Source organism: Tachyglossus aculeatus, chromosome 18 (assembly GCF_015852505.1).
Source record: "Tachyglossus aculeatus isolate mTacAcu1 chromosome 18, mTacAcu1.pri, whole genome shotgun sequence".
Lineage (NCBI taxonomy): Eukaryota > Metazoa > Chordata > Mammalia > Monotremata > Tachyglossidae > Tachyglossus > Tachyglossus aculeatus.
In genome coordinates this window covers 783,486-802,280 of record NC_052083.1, presented here as the reverse complement: position 1 = coordinate 802,280, position 18,795 = coordinate 783,486, and the positions used below count along the sequence as shown (strand labels likewise).

Sequence of the window (18,795 nt, the reverse complement as noted above, 5' to 3'; positions counted from 1 at the left end):
TTTTCATAAACAGAAATTAGACTAATGGAAAACTGCTTTAAATGATTAATGAACACTCCTCACCACAAATCTGTTTTCTAATTTGCATCCTGAACTTTCAGAATGCTGATTTTGTCATTATTCTGATCTCTCTAAGTGCACTACTTAGGACTTTGAAATGTATCTGGTGAAAGCTTACCAATATCAAAGTATTAAATGAACAAATACAACCCCATGCAACTGTCACAATACAGAAAGGCAAGGATATATTTGGTGGTATTTCTGAATTTTAATTTAATGGAAACTCCTTATTTTAGAAGAAAATATTACACAACTCATAGGTTCTATGCATCAGGCAGAGGCAACATACCTTCAAATGATTTTTTGTTTTTGCTTACCTAGAAGGGCTTCGGTTCTCTAAGGTCTCAGCTGAACTTTTAAATGACACCACAGTTCTGAGGGGTCCTTGCCCTCAAGGTTCTGGTTTCTGAAAAGTGATGGGAGAATGACGCTGCCCGCTAGCATTCCTGGGGACTCATCAGAGGATGAAGGGGAGGGGAAAAATGGCCATCAAATCTAGGTCACACTCAGAGGGCTCACTCAGATTCCACAGCACCAGACAATCAGTCACCTTCTACAGCCCCAAGACAATCAAAATGCTCGGGCCTTCTTGGCAATCAATTCTACCCACCCAGGAGATCAAAGGCTGCTGGTCGAAGTTATGAGTAATTACGAAACACATCTTCCCAGCAGCCCCAAGGTACACCCAGGCCACACCATGTATTTGAAGATGAAATGAGAGTTGCCGGCGGGAATCGGAGAAACCGAGGAACAATGGGTACAAGACAGACATTCTTTTGATGGGGCACACTTTGGCTGAAACAAGGTTTCTCTACTCGTGGTCTTGGAAGAATCACACCAGCTCAAGGGAGAGCGGGCAGTGAGCGTCTCAGAATGGACCCTATGGATTCATTCATTCATTCAATTGTATTTATTGAGGACTTACTGTGTGCAGAGCACTGTACTAAGCGCTTGGGAAGTACAGGTGGGCAACATATAGAGACGGTCCCTACCCAACAGAGGGCTCACAGTCTATTCGTCACACTCCCAGCAAGCTCCACTAACTCCTCACTTTCTGGATGAAGACAGCGAGGGAGAGACACCTTGAAGGTTTCCCACATCACAGATGCAGGCTTCCTATTTTCACTCCTCCCCAGAGAGAAACCCCTCCTGGGAGGAACTGCCCCCAACCATGGAATGGTGAGGGGCTTAAATGAGGCTTAATGAAGACCGATTTTTCCTTCCTAAAACCCTCCCAGGCCACTGTTGCTCAGGGGACTGACCCCATCTCCAGGTCTGTTGCAAAGCTGCTGACTGCCAGAGTGGCGCATTCTCAAAAGCCAGTACATTTCCAGGCTACATAATGCACCAGGAATAATACCATGCTTTTTACGCTTGGGTGGCAGATACAAAAGACCTCAGAAGGGAGAGAGGCCGAAGGGAAACAAAGAAATGTTCTGACAGGGTAATTTACAGCATTGATAATTGTGGGGAGGCATCTTTTCCGCAGAGTAAAAGGAAGGGAGAAGGTAGAGGTACAAATACAGACTCGAAGCAAGAGTCTACTCTTACTAATGCATGAACCCTAATGCATTCACATACATCAAATAAATCTTGAATCCAGGTGGACTCCCTTCCCCACAAACACTCTGCAAATCTCGAGAAATGCAACGGATGTCATGGGTACAGGTGGCTATTTCCAATGCACAGTTCGGTCTGCAAAACCGTTCTTCTCACATTCACTGGGACAACCTGACTGATAACGAATGCTTCCTCTCTACAACCTCCCAGCCAGAGAGTACTGCCCTCCAACAAACACTGACACCATGACTTTCAGGCCATACCCGGCAGTAGTGCCCATCTGTGTTCCGTTCCAGCTGTCAGACTGAAGCTAAGGAATCCCTGGGGAAGGAAGGAAGCCAAGGGCCAAGTCAAGGGGAATAAGGGTAAGCGATTCCCCCCAAAATGCTCACTACTCAACTCAATGGGAAGGGCTCACCAGCTGTGGGCCTGTCACCCCGGGTGGCCATTCCAGGTGGCCATTCTGGCTGGACACTCCAATGCCTCAGAAACAGGTCCTCCAGGGTACAAAGAGTGCCATTCTGTGCCTCGAGTCTTTGGGTTCCTTTCTCACTGGGTTTCTTCCTCAGCAGGCTCCTAAGGCCCCGCGGCTCATGGTGTATGTGAGCAAAGGCTTCTCGAAATGATGGAAATTCGATACTCATCACCTCCCGCTCCTGAGCTGCGTCCCCCTTTTGGTATGCTGCTCCAACAGGACAGTTCCAGCTGGAGGGCGTGAGGTGACTAGAGTTTGGAAATGATTGCCATTTCCAAGTTATTACTGTTCCCCCTTTGGACAGACCTGCAGGGACATGCCCCGGTCATCAAACACCCACAAATACACTTTTGAAAAATCCATGTCTCGGTCCTGACTTGCCAGAGAATGGCAATGGCTGGTTCGTGGGTGTTAGGTTAGACTCACTGGTTTGAAAAGCCCTAAATATTGACAAAATAGACTGTAGAGAACATGAGGAGAGCATTGCCCAATTCAAACTTTGGCTGTCCCATCTGCTTGGATTTTGACTAACAAGACCAAAACTCTGCTGTTCATTTGATGCCAGATGTCAGTACCAGATGCTTAAGACGGAGACTCCGGGTTCTTACTGAAAGCGAACTCAATTCCCATCATCAAATTCCTCCACATTCTTTCCCATGGTGGAGCAATATACCTAGCAGAATCTTTGAGGAAGAGCAGTGGACATGTTTGTGGGAAAATAGCCGGCCCCCATGGTCGGGGCTTCCTGATCTCAAGTGTGAGAGTCATTGCTGCTCTCACTCCAGGGGAGAGCTCTTGCCTTGCTCTTCTGGCTTCGGCCGATGGTGGGGTGCGTTGCCGCCCATGGTGAAGCTAGGCTGCATGGACGGCTTCGTGTCTGGGCAGGGAGCTGCAGAAGTGAGTGCCCACGATTGCAGGCTCCAGAAAAGAGTCCCATTGCCAGAGAGATGGTGCCATACCAAACCAGAGACACAGAAGCTACACAAAACTCAAAATTGTTTAAATGTAAATCAAATTTTCAACTGAACTGTAAAAAAAAAAATTTAAATAAAAAATCCCCCGAAACAAACATGAATTGAGCCCCCCAAATCCATTTCTTTCCCAAAATGTACTTGGAATGGCAACCCAAGCTATGTCTTCTGGTTTTGTTACCTGTTTGGTATTTGTTTCCTGAACATGCTGGTCCCTCCCTTCCTCCTGGGTGAAGCCCGGGACCCCAGGCGAGCTGCCAGTCTCCTCTCTTCCTGAGGACGGAGCCTGGGACTCTGATCTCAGCCAAATGGAGTGGAGCGATCCAGGGGAGGAATTTATTGCTGTGCTCCAGGGCCGGTCCGGTCCCAGGGAGGGGCTGGATGGAACAGGTTTCAAGGGTGAACAGAGAGGAATGCATATTTTTCAGCCACACTTATGGATACTTCCCTGCTCGAAAACTTGAAAATCTTAGTAGCCCAGACAGGGCCATTTTGGTTTCAATCAAATCTGATCCAAATTCTTTGCTGAAACTACTTGACAATACTTAATGTCTGGGGGAACTTCACAGTAGTTACATCATTTACAAGTTGGAAATAAAGATTTCTCTTAGAGAATGCCATAATTTTCATTAGATGTGCACAATATTCAGTCTTAAACAGGTTACGACCTCATGAAGATGACCTCCATTTTGTTCAGAGGTAAACATATGACATTTCTGGACTATTAATAGACTAAACAACAGACAAAATGCTCTAAATAAGTAGCTCACTTCATTTCCCCTTCAATGAACCGAAACGTTGTGGAAGGAGAAGCTGCTGTGGAGAATAAATCCTTCACCAGACTCCAGCACCACCAAAAGGATATGATACGCCAATGGATGTCCAGTTTGCTATTGATCTCAAGACCTCTTGCCTGCTGTCGCTCTTCCTCCAGTTGCTTTGGGTTTGCAAACTGAAGGCTTTCACTGAGCGTTCCTGGAAAACTTTCAAAGTTGAACTTGTCCACCTGAATAGCCATGCTGAGAGAGAGAGAAAAGAACTAATCAAGCAAGTTTCTCCAAATGTCCTCTGCCAGACCATATATACCAGGCGTGACAAATTAGAACAAATCATTGTAATTAGTAATTTGTAATAAATTTGTTCCAGTAAAAGGAAACAAAATAGCTGCTAATGATATATCGACCTTTGAGTCTTTTTAGCTGATTCAGTACATTGAAACCAAGATTCAAGCTTGTGAGGTTGCCTATAATTGAAGTAAACACGTTATTTCATTTCAAAGTGTGAAAGATACAAGATGCAATAAATTCGTCATATTTTAAATAATGTCATATTTCTAATTTCTCTTTAGCATGGCACCCGGGGTCATCTAATCCATTTTTCCATCTGGTGGGACTACAACTGAATACTCCAAAACAGATGAATTTCAGCATCAGCAGCGTTTATTGTGCATCTACTGTGAGCCAAACACTGTACAAAGGACTTGGGGAAGTAGAGTAGAGCTGCCTTCAAGGAGTTTCCAGTCTAAGCAGGGAGGGAATGGTGGCAGTCGCAGGTCCTGTGCATGGCACAGCTGGAAACCAGTGAGTGTTGGTGCATGGCATGGTGGCTAGAGCCTGGGTGTCAGACGGTCATGGGTTCTAATCCCAGCTCTGCCACTTGTCTGCTGTGTGGCCTTGGGCAGGTCACTTCACTTCTCTGTGCCTCAGTTACCTCATCTGTAAAATGGGGAATAAGCCTGTGAGTCTTAAGCAGGACAGGGACTGTGTCCAACCTGATTAGCTTGTATCCACCCCAGCTTAGTACAGGGCCTGGTGCATAGTAAGCTCTTAACAAATACCATAATTATTAATTATTATTATTAACCTCACAGCTGAACTACCTGGGCCACACCACCACCAAGGCCACGCCACACTTCAGGCACGTCTTTCTGGTTTCCTGGTTTGGGGGCGGCAGCCACCAAGTGAGATTAAGGAGACCACAGGCAGACAGAGTCCACCAAGCAACCACCACGCTCCTGGCTGAGATTCGAGGGCTCCCTGGACATGCAGTGCTAGATAACAGCAACATTTCCTCTGTCAGGCTGACCTGAGAACCTTGCAATAACAACATGAGATTCCTTTCCATCCCACTGGAGCTGTGAGAGGCAAACACCATCCTGTCCGGCAAAAGCTAAAGGTCAGAACATTTTTTTGATCTTTTGCTAAAAAGGTCAGGAGAAGTTCAGTGAAATCACTCTGTACCTGACAGCCAAAAAGAACTGATACCTCTGACTTGCGATGGCTTGATTGCGACTTGCAATCAATCGTATTTACTGGACACCTGTGTGCCCAGCACTGTACAAGATGCTTAAGAGATTACAGTAGAACTAGTAGACATGATCCCTGTCCTCAGGGAGCCAATTGTTGGTGTGCAGAGCACTGTACTAAGAGCTAGGGAGAGTACAACAGAGTTAGAGGGCAGGTTCCCTGCCCTCAGGGGACTTAGAGCCTAAAAGAGAAGACAGACATAGATATATTCATCAGGGGAGCAATCAGCGTACCTGACTGCTTAGTTGACTGTCCACAGACACATCCGTGCGGAGGGCAGCACAAACACATACACCTGTACTAGAGGTGGCAGCCGGGACAGTTGGGAATTTGCTAAGGGACAGGGTGACTGGCCCAGAGCGGGAAGCCCTGAGTCCGCATGGAATTCCAAGCCCCTTGTTCAGACCCTCAGTCTCCCCTTCCTCCGGGCAGGGAGGCCCCGCCCTCTCTTGCAGCCTCCCACATAAGAGGCCCCTTTCCCTCCAAATCCCGGTGATCATTCCTGCCGGCTCACTTCCCTGACTGGCCCTCAGCCTACGACCTTGCTGAAATGTGGAGGGGAAGCTGGCGGGCTTTTTAAGGAATAATGGAACAATTATATTTGAAGTTATTTGCTTTAGTCCTAAAATAATCCAAACTCTCGGGGCAGGGGTTCATACCAGAGAGCACTGTTCCTGGCTGGCACTTTAGCCAGAGGGAAAGCCCTTTGCACATCCACCAAGCTAGCTCTCTTCCTCCCTTCAAAGCCCTACTGAGAGCTCACCTCCTCCAGGAGGCCTTCCCAGACTAAGCCCCCTCCTTCCTCTCCCCCTTCCCCTGCCTTACCTCCTTCCACTCCCCACAGCACCTGTATATATGTATATATGTTTGTACATATTTATTACTCTATTTTACTTGTACATATTTATTCTACTTATTTTATTTTGTTAATATGTTTTGTTTTGTTGTCTGTCTCCCCCTTCTAGACTGTGAGCCCGCTGTTGGGTAGGGACCGTCTCTATATTTTGCCAACTTGTACTTCCCAAGCGCTTAGTACAGTGCTCTGCACACAGTAAGCGCTCAATAAATACGATTGAATGAATGAATGAATGAAAAAGCAGCTGGTAGAAGAAGACATGAAAGAGGTACAGCTCCCAAGATCCTCCAAGGAAGGAACTGGACAGTCTGCACCCCATCATCCACCCAAGCCATTTCACGACACAAGGACAACTCATCTGCACATCTCTCCTGGAGGAAGTGTAGTCAGACTGCAAGGCACTACAACCCTCACCATCGGTCTTCGATGGACTGACCACATGATTTGCATACCGCTAAGTGGTGACAACGCTTTGCCCGGGTAGTGAGACGGGAGGGCGGCCAACCCAGCTGGTGCATGGGACAGTGTATCGATCAAAGCCACCCCAATGTACAACTTCTTCACCGCGCGAGACAGCAAAGTCTAAGACACGGTTTTGGGGGCTGGGATGCAGAAGACTCAGTTCCAGCCCCATTTTTGCCATGGACCTGCTGTGTGATCTGGGGCAAGAAACTTAACCTCTCGGTGCTGCAGTTCTCTCATTAGTGAAATGAGGATACTATCACGTGCTGCCCAACTTCTTCCGGTCATAGCGTGAGAACCAACAAACTCACTGCTGTGACCGTGAATTGGGAAATGAGAGCCCTGTGAATTCCCGGATGGGGCTGATGTTGGGGAAGGGGAACATCCCCTGGCAGCTGCCCTCTGAAACTTGCCCACTGCATGCTGCAAGACGGGACCTCTGACTTTCCAGCAGAACGGCAGCCATACACTGCAGGCCAATGCTCAATCCAGATAATTTTGTTACAGGAGCTGGCGGGGGTTGGGGGGGGGGGGAGGGAGAGGGGGCATGGCAGTGATTTTGATTCCCATCTCGTGTGACTTAGTCTTCCCAAGGAATGTCATCCAAGTGGCCTGAAAAGAAGGTGTCTCCGGCCAGGAATGATGGATGAGTGATGACTCAATCCAAGAAGGGGGGGAACCAGAGGGCCACCCACAGATAATGAAACTGAAAAGTTGTTCAGAGTGACTTGGAGGTCCAAGTTTAGCAGTGTCCCAAATGAAGACAGAATGTAACCGGGTCCTTTCAGATGATTCCAGAATATCAGTCTGTTCTGCATTTTTTACTGGTATTTATTAAGTGATTACTGTGCCCAAAGTACTCTGCTTAGAACCAGGTTAGAGAACAATCAACGGCGTCACTTTTCATAGTGAAGTATGATTGCCTGTGCAATAACTCTGCAAAACCCTAGGCCCAATTTCCTTCCTGAGCCCCAAACTGATTTTATGAAGAAAGAGCGTTTTCATTAATATCTGAATGACATCGAGCCAGAGATAATTTTCCCATGAACCCTTACAAGGCCAATTAAATTAATAAACATGCTCGGGAGAGCTTCATTGTTTGAGATCACTGAAATGACAAGATCAGCTAGCTGGGATGTAAAAGTTTCCGGAATCTCATGGAGGACTTTGACAGGATCGACAAACCTATTCCCAAACTTGGGACATGGGAAAACCGAAATCCAGGCAGGGAGGACCTGGTTTCAGACACAACTGATGACATCATCACCTGAGGCCAGACCCCAAGGTTCCGAGCTCCGCCACCTCAAAAGTGACTTGAATAATCAATCGAGAGCAAGCAAGAACCCCAGCACTGGGCCACGCATATGCATGCGTGGGTTTTTTTTTTTTTTTGTGTGTGTGTGTATTGTGTATATGCACGAGAAGCAGCATGGCTCACTGGAATGAGCACGGGCTTTGGAGTCAGAGGTCAAGGGTTCAAATCCCAGCTCCGCCAATTGTCAGCTGTGTGACTTTGGGCAAGTCACTTAACTTCTCTGTGCCTCAGTTACCTCATCTGTAAAATGGGGGTTAAGACTGTGAGCCCCACGTGGGACAAACTGATCACCTTGTAACCTCCAGCACTTAGAACAGTGTTTTGCACATAGTAAGTGCTTAATAAATGCTATTATTATTATTATTAGTATTATTATTAGTATTATTATTATGTGTGCAAAGGGTGTGTATAAAGTGTGTGGCTGTTCAGCAGGGCAGGTGAGCAGAGGCAGCTGCTTGTATTTCCCCTACTGGTGTAGCCAGAGACCAGGCCCAGAGATGTTCAGTTCTTTGCCAAGAGGTTGAGCTGGGGCGAGGCCCCACCAACCAATCACCCAGCACCTACTTGGTCGGAGATCATACGGCCCGCGAGTGTTCTCTTATATATGTATATATATGTATATATATATATGTGTGTATATATACACACACATATATATTTGCAATCGACAACTCATGTCTACTGTGGTACTAATGATGGAAAAAAAAAACTGTGACCTTCCCCGGCAACTGTGACTGCCAACTCTCCAGAGGCCAACAGACTAGTGAAAGTCATAGCATCCCTAGGGACCGAAAAACCTGGGGCCAGAGACCCCACACCCAACTGTCTTTGATTCAGGCTACAGCTTCAGCTTGATTCAAACCCCAATACTTTCCAGCCTGACCACAAGGCCATGCTCCTGAGTATCCAACTCTGGAGTCGGAGAATCACGAGGCCCCATACCATCTCCCCCCGGCACAGCCAGGAGCAAGAACACATCTCTGAAATCACCTTTCATTTCTGCTGATGGGCACTTATTTCATAGCCTTTAAGCACTTTCCCTTAGCATCGAAATGAGGATTGAATAAAATGAGAGGCTGCTTTACTCTTCAAATCACCTGGCCTATTGCAGCCCTCCTCTTTCCTCAGAGTCAGCAAGATGTGGAGCAAGGATTCCATCCTTTTTTCTCTTTTGATTAATTCCATATTGATTTACCTTTGCATATATATATATATATATATATCCTGGTGTAAAGCTGCATTGTCCTAATAATTCAATCCACTTTATTAATAAAATCCTTGGTCCACAAAGCACACAGAATCGTGGCCCCTGCCCCCACAGACACACCCTGATCTTCTCCACAACACTTCTCTGTCCCAATCAATTGTGTGTGTGTGTGTGTGTGTGTGTGTGTGTCTCTCTCTCACTCTCACACACACAAACACACCCTCTCACAATCCTAAAATTATGCCATTTCTTCACCAACTAATTTCACTCACCCAAGAGCCTCACCATCCTGGGATCTGTGACCACTGTGGTAAGCCCTGGGTGTAGACCCCAAGAATCTCAGGTGCAAAGCACTGTGGTCTAATGAAAAGAGCACGGGCCTCGGAGGCAGAGGACCTGGATCCTAATCCCAGCTCTGCCACTTGCCCGCTGTGTGAACTTGGGCAAGTCACAACTTCTCTGTGTGTCAGTTTCCTCATCTGTAAAATGGGGATTCAAAACCTGTTCCCTCCTACTTAGACTGTGAACCTAATGCGAGACAGGGGCTGTGTCTAATTTGGTTATCTTGAATCTATCCCAGGGCTTAGTATGGTGTTTAGCACATAGTGAGTGCCTAGAAAATACCACAATTATTATTACTATTGTTACTGTAATTGACCCAAAGCGTTTAGGGGATCATGTGCCTGGCCCCAGCTTAGCCCATTGGTTGAGCATTCCCTGTCACAGCATCCATTCATTCATTCAATCGTATTTATTGAGTGCTTACTGTGTTCAGAGCACTGTACTAAGCGCTTGGAAAGTACAAGTTGGCAACATATAGAGCCGGTCCCTACCCAACAGTGGGTTCACAGTCTAGAAGGGGGAGACAGAGAACAAAGCAAAACATTAACAAAATAAAATAAGTAGAATAAATATGTACAAGTAAAATAAATAGAGTAATAAATACGTACAAACATATATACATATATACACGTGCTGTGGGGAAGGGAAGGAGGTAAGGCGGGGGGGGGGAGGGAGAGGGGGAGGAGGGGGAGAGTACAGCAGCCACAGTCCATTGACCTCTGTGGTGAAAGCACAGCCCTGGGTAGACCTATCGATCGAGGGAATTGATCAACCGCTTACTGTGGGTAGAGCATTGGACGAAGCATCTGTGAGACTACAACAGAGTTGGTACACTGATTTCAAATAGTCGGGATAGTCGGGAAGCCACTCTCGGCCAAGAGTCTTGCCCATGCCCCACCCTTCTGGCTTGGAACTGAGCCCGGGCAATTTCAGTTCCCTTTAGAAATGGGGATCTGGAATGCCATGTTCAGAGTTTGATTCAACCGTGATTCGGTTGGGGGAAATTAGGCAAGTGGATTCACGGGAAGGCGACACGTTAAAAAAAGATCAGGTGCCGCGATCGATCAAATTTAAGAATTATTTCAAAATCAGCCAAGGAGGACCATAAAAATGATAACTGCTCTTATGGGACACCTGGGCCTTTGTTTTACAAGAGGACGCAGAGAGGAGGAATAAAGAACCTAACTTTCTTCTACTCACATTCAATCTGACTCCACCCCAGTTCAACAGAACATCCCACCCCACTGTGCCCCCACAAGGCCCACTAGCCCCAGAGTGGAAGCTTCACAATCTCCTGGATTCAAATAAAACTTCTAGGAAAGATGTACTTATCAAAATTCTTGACTGACTTGATTCTAAGAACATTCATTCTACTTTAGATAGAAATCCAGAAGTGATGTGTGTTCTCCCAGGTGAGTTAAAAAGTTCTGAACAGAAACACACCAGGATGGAATGATGTCCAACTTGACTTGCCAAGTCCTAACAGAGGAAAGTCAGACTCTCACTCACCCTATACTAGTTTCTCTGCTAATTTCCCACAGCCCTCACCCAAAAGTGCCACGCCAAAACCAACCGTTGGGTATTGGTCAAGGTTGGAGAAGTATACAATTAAAAGTGCACATGCATGTATGCTGTCTTTAAGGCTTCATGGCTTGCACATGCCCCTTTCAGTTCACCAACTGCCTTATAGGCTTTGAACTTGGTATGGGGCTCCTCTGTCAACATACTGCTTTGCTTTGCAAGATTGGCCTTTCTGATTCTTTTCCTTTCCTCTGTGTCTGTCTGTCGATCATGTTCCCATTGCAGGAGTGGACTTAATGAGCAAATGGGTAGACGGGATGTGGTAGAACAAAGTTGCAAAGTAGGGAGTTAATGGTTGTTGGGTTGGTCTTTTTGGCAAGAAGCACCAGCTAGTGCAAAACCTACTGACGGAAACAAACACCTCTGGCACTGCCAGAAAATGATCCCCACCAACCCAAACCCCTCTTTGCTTCAGAGGGTTGATGTGAGCAGTGCTTGTGTGCAACCCGTCACCGGGTACCTGGACACATCCCCACTGTACTTGGCTCAGGGAGGGAAATATAAGGAACAAGGCCATTGCTTTAAATCTGGCCCACAAAATCGGTGACCCAAATTATACTGCTGTTCTTTGTATTTGGAGCTAGAGCTGATGGCATTGGGTGAAGCCAGGTGGTTAGTACGCAATGCTGGACACCAAAGGGAGCCTCCCCAACTCCCCTTTGGCTCAATGAGTTGGCCAGCTCCTCAGTGTTGCTATGGTTATTTCCTAGTGGGTCATGCCCACATACAACCTCACCATGGAACCACCAAGGTCCTCTGTCTGTATCACTGCCCATCCCCTCCTGCCCTAACTGAAATGGCTTCACTTCCATTCACTCCTTACCAGCTTCTAAAATCACTGTTTTTCCTCTTTCGCCCCTACCTCTATGTCTTCGCATCGATTCAAACCCTCTTGAGTTCACAGTCTCCTGATCCTCTCCTTGTACTTCCAAAGTCCGCCAGCAAACCCAGCAGGCCCTGGATGGTAGCCAATGGGCTTCCAATGATGCGGGACTGCCAGGTGGCAAACCCGGCGTGAGCTTCCAAGAGAGCAGACGCGCAGGCTAACACCAGCTGTGCTGCTGCTTCTTTCATCATGTGTAGAGTGACCAGTCCAGAAGGACATCGGCCAGGACTGTGCTGGGTCTGGGAAGGAGGGAAATGTCAGCAGGATTCCATAGACGGCTCTCTCACCTTTCCCTCTGAAGCTAATGTGTTTGAAACCTCATTGTTTTTCCTCAATTTGGGAAAAGTGGAGGTGCGCACCTGAGCTGCCCCTAACACTTTGCTGAGGGCGGGTCCTGGCCCCGGTGGCCACCAGATCTGGGGCTTCTCCCCTCCGGGGAGACGGAGACAACTGCAACTTGGGAAGAGAATGATGTCAGCGGAGAAGCACAAGCATAACCAAAGAGAATATTACTGTGTAATTTGAAATCGCGTTCAGCAGGATTCAGCTGTGGCTGATAATACCACATGAAAGACCAGGGGCTCCTCTTCAAAATTACAGATAAATTGCTTTTTCCCAAAAAACAAACACAATCCATTCTTTACAGCAAACCAAGCCTCAGCTGCATAGGGAGAAAGAGAAAGAGAAGGAGGGTGTTTTTAATTGCCATTTCACCTCCTTGCAGTTCTTTCTCCTGATGGTCTTTCTGCTGCAGGTCCCAAGAAGTAATTAAGCGTGGAAATGAGAATTTGTCTTGGAGGCGGTTGACGAGAAGCTGACGAGGGGCCTGTTACATGGGTGCGCTCTGAAGATGAGGTGAGTTCACCTGAAATTTCCAACCCCATAGGCAGTGCTGCAGGGGAAGGGAAAACAGGCCGCGTCAGCCCAGACCTCATCAGTCTCCCTGGCATCGGCTCCACGGAACACTGGTTCTAATGCACTACCTCCGGGCACAACCGATCCTGTGTTCAGAGTGATTACCCGGAGAGAAGAGACCCAGGAAACTCATGAAAACGGAGCTCTGAGATAAGCCTGGAGAACCCGCCACTGAAAGAGAAAGAGCCATGGGTTCCATTGGGGGTTGAGTACTTTATGGGCCAAAAGGTGACAGAGCAGGGGGCGGTGAGTGGGAGGAGGGTGCAGTGATTGATGGAGCGGCCTGAAGGGCACAAACAGAAGAGGGGTGATTCTCCTCAAGCAAAGGCCTCACAAAGATCCGGACATAAGGAGGTAGACTGGAAACAGAACAAGGACTACATGGTACACCGGGACAGGACCTCACTGTCAGCAGCGCCATCTTTGAGCATGCAAGTCTGTTAGAGCTCTACAAGCCACTGGCTGGCACCACAAAACATGCAACCGTGCTCATTTTGGAATCTTTTGGTTTTTGGAGAAAATCCACATCACTCGGGACTCTCGGGACCAACTGGAAGACTAAACCACCGGTTCTCCAGGGACGCGGGGCTGCCATCTTGCCGCCCAGGAAAACCGAGGCCCGGGCACCCAGGTTCAAATGCCACACGCGTGCCACAGTCGTGTCTGCCCAGCAGGCCCACGCTGTCAGATGATCACTCCCGAATTCCCCAAGAGCCTCCTTGCTACGATGTGAAGGGAGAGCACCGATGCAGTCTGGGTGGGCTGAGGGTGCTCTAAAAAGAAACCTTTGGATCTGAAACCTTCTTGAGGCAGATCGTTTCTGTCCAAAGAGCTATTCGCATCTTTCTGTTTTTCCTTGGCCTGCAATCGTTTCCCTCTCTCTGATGGCTGGGTAAGTAATCTTGGCAGATGTAACCAGCAGGCTTACTGCAAATTTCTTAGCATCTGTCCATTCAACATTGATGAAACGTTTGCCTTGACCTCTCGTGTCTTACCGCAAACTTATTGAGGCTCACAAATCCTTGGCAGCGGGTGCTATGAGGGCAAATTCAAATGCGGCCAAAAAAAATTAAAGGCCTTTCCCCGAGAAAACAAGGCCAAGATGGATGGTGACGGAGCCGACGGAGGGAGACAAATATTCACAACACATCCCATCAATCAGCCCCTGGCTCCTCACTTGGACTCCCCCTTAGTTTCTCAATATCCTTTTTCAAATGCCATGATCAAAACTGCACAGAGTTTCCTACTAAGATGCTGACCAGCTAAAGAGCAATGGAAGGAGTCCTGCCAAGCTCTTGCACATCATAAGTGCTGTGAATACATCCCAGGATCAGTCAATCATTGGAATTTATTAAGCACCTAAAAGGTGTACTGCGGACTGCACTAAGTGCTGGGGAGAGTACAACACACGAAGAAGACATGATCACTCCCGTCAAGGAGCTTAGGATCTACTGGAGAAAACGGACACAGAATAAATTACAGAAAGGAGGAAGAAGAGAATGAAAAAGTGTCTCTGTGGATGAGTCAGTGCTTAAATAGTAGAACATGCAAGTCAAAGTGTACCCTCAGGAGGTTGTGAATGCAGAAGTGCTACAAAAGTGCTCAGCTGGTAGCTGGGCGGATGTGACCTGGGGAGAAGAAAAGTTAATCAGGGAAAACTTCAGGAAAGCTCTGAAAACGGGGAGAGCTGAAACCCTCTGTCTTGAAAGAAAAGAATAATAATGATGGCATTTGTTAAGTGCTTACTATGTACAAAGCACTATTCTAAGCGCTGGGGAAATACAAGGTGATCAGGTTGTCCCACATGGGGCTCACAGTCTTAATTCCCATTTTACAGATGAGGGAACTGAGGCTCAGAGAAATTAAGTGACTTGACCAAGGTCACACAGCAGACATGTGGCAGAGCTGGGATTAGAACCCATGACTTCTGGCTCCCAAGCCCAGGCTCTTTCCACTGAGCCACGCTAAGAATGACACGGCACTGTGGTTCGCAGGCAACTGTGCCTTCCAAATCTATTACTACTGCTGGAACCCAAAACTCTCCACAGCTGCCCAGCCTCCTCCCTCTTTCAGGTCCCTGCTACTCCAAATTCACAAGGCATAACTGTATTTCACCTGGTCAGCAGAAGGCTAGAGAAGATGTTGGTGCCAAGTGAGTGAAGAGTGATTGAGGAGGAGGCTGGCTAGCTAAACCACATTTCTCTCCAAGGCCAAGCTGGAGGAAAATGACTTTTCCTTCAGCTCGAAGGGCTTGGGCTACATCAAGTGAGAAGCCCCCAAGACTGGAGGTGGTCAGATACTGGAAAGACCAACTGGACAGTCCTCTATGAAATGACAGCTGATTAGGGGGCCCTGGTGAGAGGGAGCCTGGTAGGGGGTTAAGCATCTCCCAAGCCACAGGCAAGGGAGTGAGATGCAGCAGTAAGTGGACTGCTGGGAGACCACCGTGGTGGACCCATCAGCCTGGAGGGCAGTGATCGGAAGAGGTGCAGCTCTCTTCCAGCAGAACTTTGAGAAGATCAGAGTATATGAAAACCAGCCCCCGAGAGTGAAATAGTAAAAAGCCGGGCATACAGTTCTTTTGCATTTTGGCCCCTGACCCCCATGGTCTGACAAGGGAGAGGAAATGCCGAGTCTGGTCAGGCCCACCTGGAGGTGCTTACAGCCCTGTCCCAAGCCTGGGTCCCGACCCAGGACGGGAGACTGAATCCTCACTGTTGGCAGGGTGACCCCGATGACCATGGAGTAGGAAGAAAGCACTAACCCAAGGCTCTTGATGGTACCAGGTGCCCCAAGGGAGCAGTTTCCTTCTAGAAAATCACTTCCCTACCACAAGCGCCATCTCTTCACCTCCAGAGGGTTTCTTCACAGCAGCTAAAAATAGCCACGGCAACCAAATTCCAATTAGTAGTAATAGCAACAATAACCTTTGTCGGGATAAACTTTAAGTGTGAGGCTCAGAGATAGTTGCTATGGAGACAGCAAGCCCTCGCTGGCAAGGTGCTATTGACAAGATCGGCAGGATCTGTCACCCGAGGCCCCAGACGGTGTGGTAACCTGACCGTCTGCTTAGACTGCACCCACTGTAGAAACACTGAACTCTTCTCTCTCTCGCTCCATCTCACTCCTCAGAGAGGCTTAGGGTGAGGAAATTGGTCCAGAGAGGCACAGGAAAGGGCCTTGGTTGTGGCTGAGGGCTGTGAGCCATCTGCCAAGGACAGGGCTGGAGTTGGGGACTGGAGTTGGGGACAACAGGCAGGGTTGTGGGCCATGGGCTGCAGACCAAGGTTGAGGGCCGGGGACGGAGTTGTGGGCAGGAGCTACAGTCAAGGGCTGTGGGTGGGCAGTCTGAACAGCAGAATCCCACAGTGGGCACCCCAGCTGGGGCCCATGGTGTGCAGGAAAGGAGATGTGCTTCCCTGTCCTAATGAGGGAGGGAAGAGCAGCCTGTGGAGGAATGGCAGCCTGGGAGTCGACTGAAAGGCATGGCAGCAGAAGCTGCCCATGTTCATTAGCACTGGGCTGCAGCTGGCCTATCGAACGGATTCTCAGAGGTCGAGCCACGGGCTGAGAGCAGGAGGATGGGGAACTCAAATGTCAGGGCAATGGGGCCCCTCACCAGGTTGAAGCCTCAGCATGACTGGGCCCAAGGGATGAAGGCCAGGGAGTGGCCCCCAAGACAGAGCAGCACCAGTCAGCACTGATCTGGTTCCTACCGGCCCAAACCGTAGGCCGAGCCTGCACTGGGCTGCGGTGGATTAGTGGGTGCCCACTGCTGTATAGGAAGGACCATGCGTGAGGGAAGAGAGGAGGCCGAACATGGGGCAGAGGGAGGTATTGTCCTCATGGAGCTCCAGCTGGGGCCCGGCTGCTGACACAGGGTATGAGGCTGCTGGAGGCGGGTAGAGCAACAGCACCAATTCTTTCAAATGGTGGGAGCTTGGTCCCGGTGGAAAAGGTTAAAAAAAAAGTTTCCTATTCGAGAGAAGGGACAGTTGTCTTGTCTTGGTCTTATGCTCTCGAGCCGTTTCCAACCCTCTAGACTGAGCCCGTTGTTGGGTAGGGACTGTCTCTATATGTTGCCAACTTGTACTTCCCAAGCACTCAGTACAGTGCTCTGCACACACTAAGCACTCAATAAATACGATGGAATGAATGAATGAACCCATAGCGATTGCGGAGGCTCAAGTTTCCTACGTGGAAGGAGGCGACGTTAAAGGGACAGTTACGGGACGTTTAATGCCGGCTTTCAGCTCCATGAGCATTATCAGGGACTCTGCTTGACTGGCTATTCTCTGTGTCTCTGAAGAGAAAACCAGAGGGATGAAACTTGGAATACAGTGAGAAGATATATTATTGGGCCCAAAGGAATCACTGCATGATTAGGATGATGACTAACCTCTGGTAGGGATTATTGGGAATTTGTGGAAGATTTTTTAAAAAGATCAGAAAGCCACCTTCCTGGAGAGCTTAGTCTTAAGTCATCGGCCTGGAGGTGATTGGACCCGTGCCCTCTTCACTAGGGGATTCCATGGTCTAGACTACACAAAGGTTTTAACTTTTCATTTCTATTTCAATACAAAAAATCAGAAGCCACTTCAATAGGGTTAAATCTACTGGAGCTATAAATGTAATTATTGAGAGAGGATGAGAGTGAGAGAGCGAGAGAGAGAGGGAGAGGCCTGATAGCAAGGCTCATTTGCTGAATATCCAAGGGATACCTCTGATGCTTGGAAGAAAGAGAAAACTTAGTCCCATTTTACAACTCTGGGGAGCCTTTTCCGCCAGTCAGCACAAGCATCCGGGGACAAGATCATGCTGTTAGTCTCCAGCGGGGTCCTAATGAGGAAAATCACCGCAAATGAAACATCCGCATGCCGTTAGTTCATCCAACAATCCCAGAAAACCACCACCTGCACATTTCAATTCCTGGCCAACTCAGCCCATTCAGAGCACTTAGCAATGGAAACAAGGATGAGAGTGTGGCTGGTGGGGGGGAGTGTCTTTTTTTCTCCCCTGGTTTTCACTTATAGGTGCTTTGAGCCACAGCTTTGGTCCTTGTCTTTATAAAAAAAACTCCTGAACCCAACACAGTGACTATAACCTTCTGAACTACTTGAGAATTAGCTGGGGGAAATTCCTAGAATTACTAGTTCAATCAACAAATCCTGTGGCTTTCTTCTGTGGCTGGTTCAAGCAACCCACATGAGAGGCAGAGCAGGTTCCAACCCACCTCACAGCAAGCTACCCTAAAAATAGAACCAGGAGATAGGAATGGAGCAGATCTGAACCCCTGACACCACAGATATTCTCCTGCCTTTCACTCCTGGGGATCTAGGGAGCTTGAGGAGAGCATATTGAAGGGATAAATTTAGGTTGGAGGTTTAGGAGGTCTCTTCCTCAAAGAAGCAAGAAGGATATATTAATAGTGTTGGAGTGCCTTTCTTTTTGGTTGGAGAATATCACTGGGTTGCTGGCCACAGCTGGAATTTAGTTCCGTAAGTAGAACATTTAAGGAGGAATGGTCAAAGGCAGTACTCCCACCCCAGAATAGTGAGTGGACTATCAAAACACAAGATTTATTATCAATTGCCTTCTGTGGGTCCTGCTCTGACTTGTAGGGCCACCTCTTCTCTTCAGACTATCTGGTCCTGGTGCTTCCTCCCTGCTCAAGATACTCTTCCCTGCTTTCCTCCTCTAGACCGACCAATTAATCACAGCGTGATCGGCTGATCGCTGTCTAGAGGATTTCTTACTTTGATTCCACCCTAAAAGATGTCCAAAAAGTCAAGGAAGACATATCCTTCACTGATAATGTCCATATACTTAAACTGTTATTCTAACTCCGAGCCCCAACCC

General features: G+C 48.0%; 1 protein-coding gene across 2 annotated transcripts in view; it reads right to left on the bottom strand.

The window, feature by feature from the left end:
- The window catches only part of TRAPPC9 (trafficking protein particle complex 9), a 200,014-nt gene that overhangs the window by 61,657 nt on the left and 119,562 nt on the right, over positions 1-18,795 (bottom strand). For both annotated transcript variants that reach the window (XM_038759976.1, XM_038759977.1), the window contains one exon: positions 3,932-4,085. In XM_038759976.1, the coding sequence (XP_038615904.1) occupies positions 3,932-4,085 (154 nt within the window). The remainder of the gene's footprint in view (positions 1-3,931; positions 4,086-18,795) is intronic.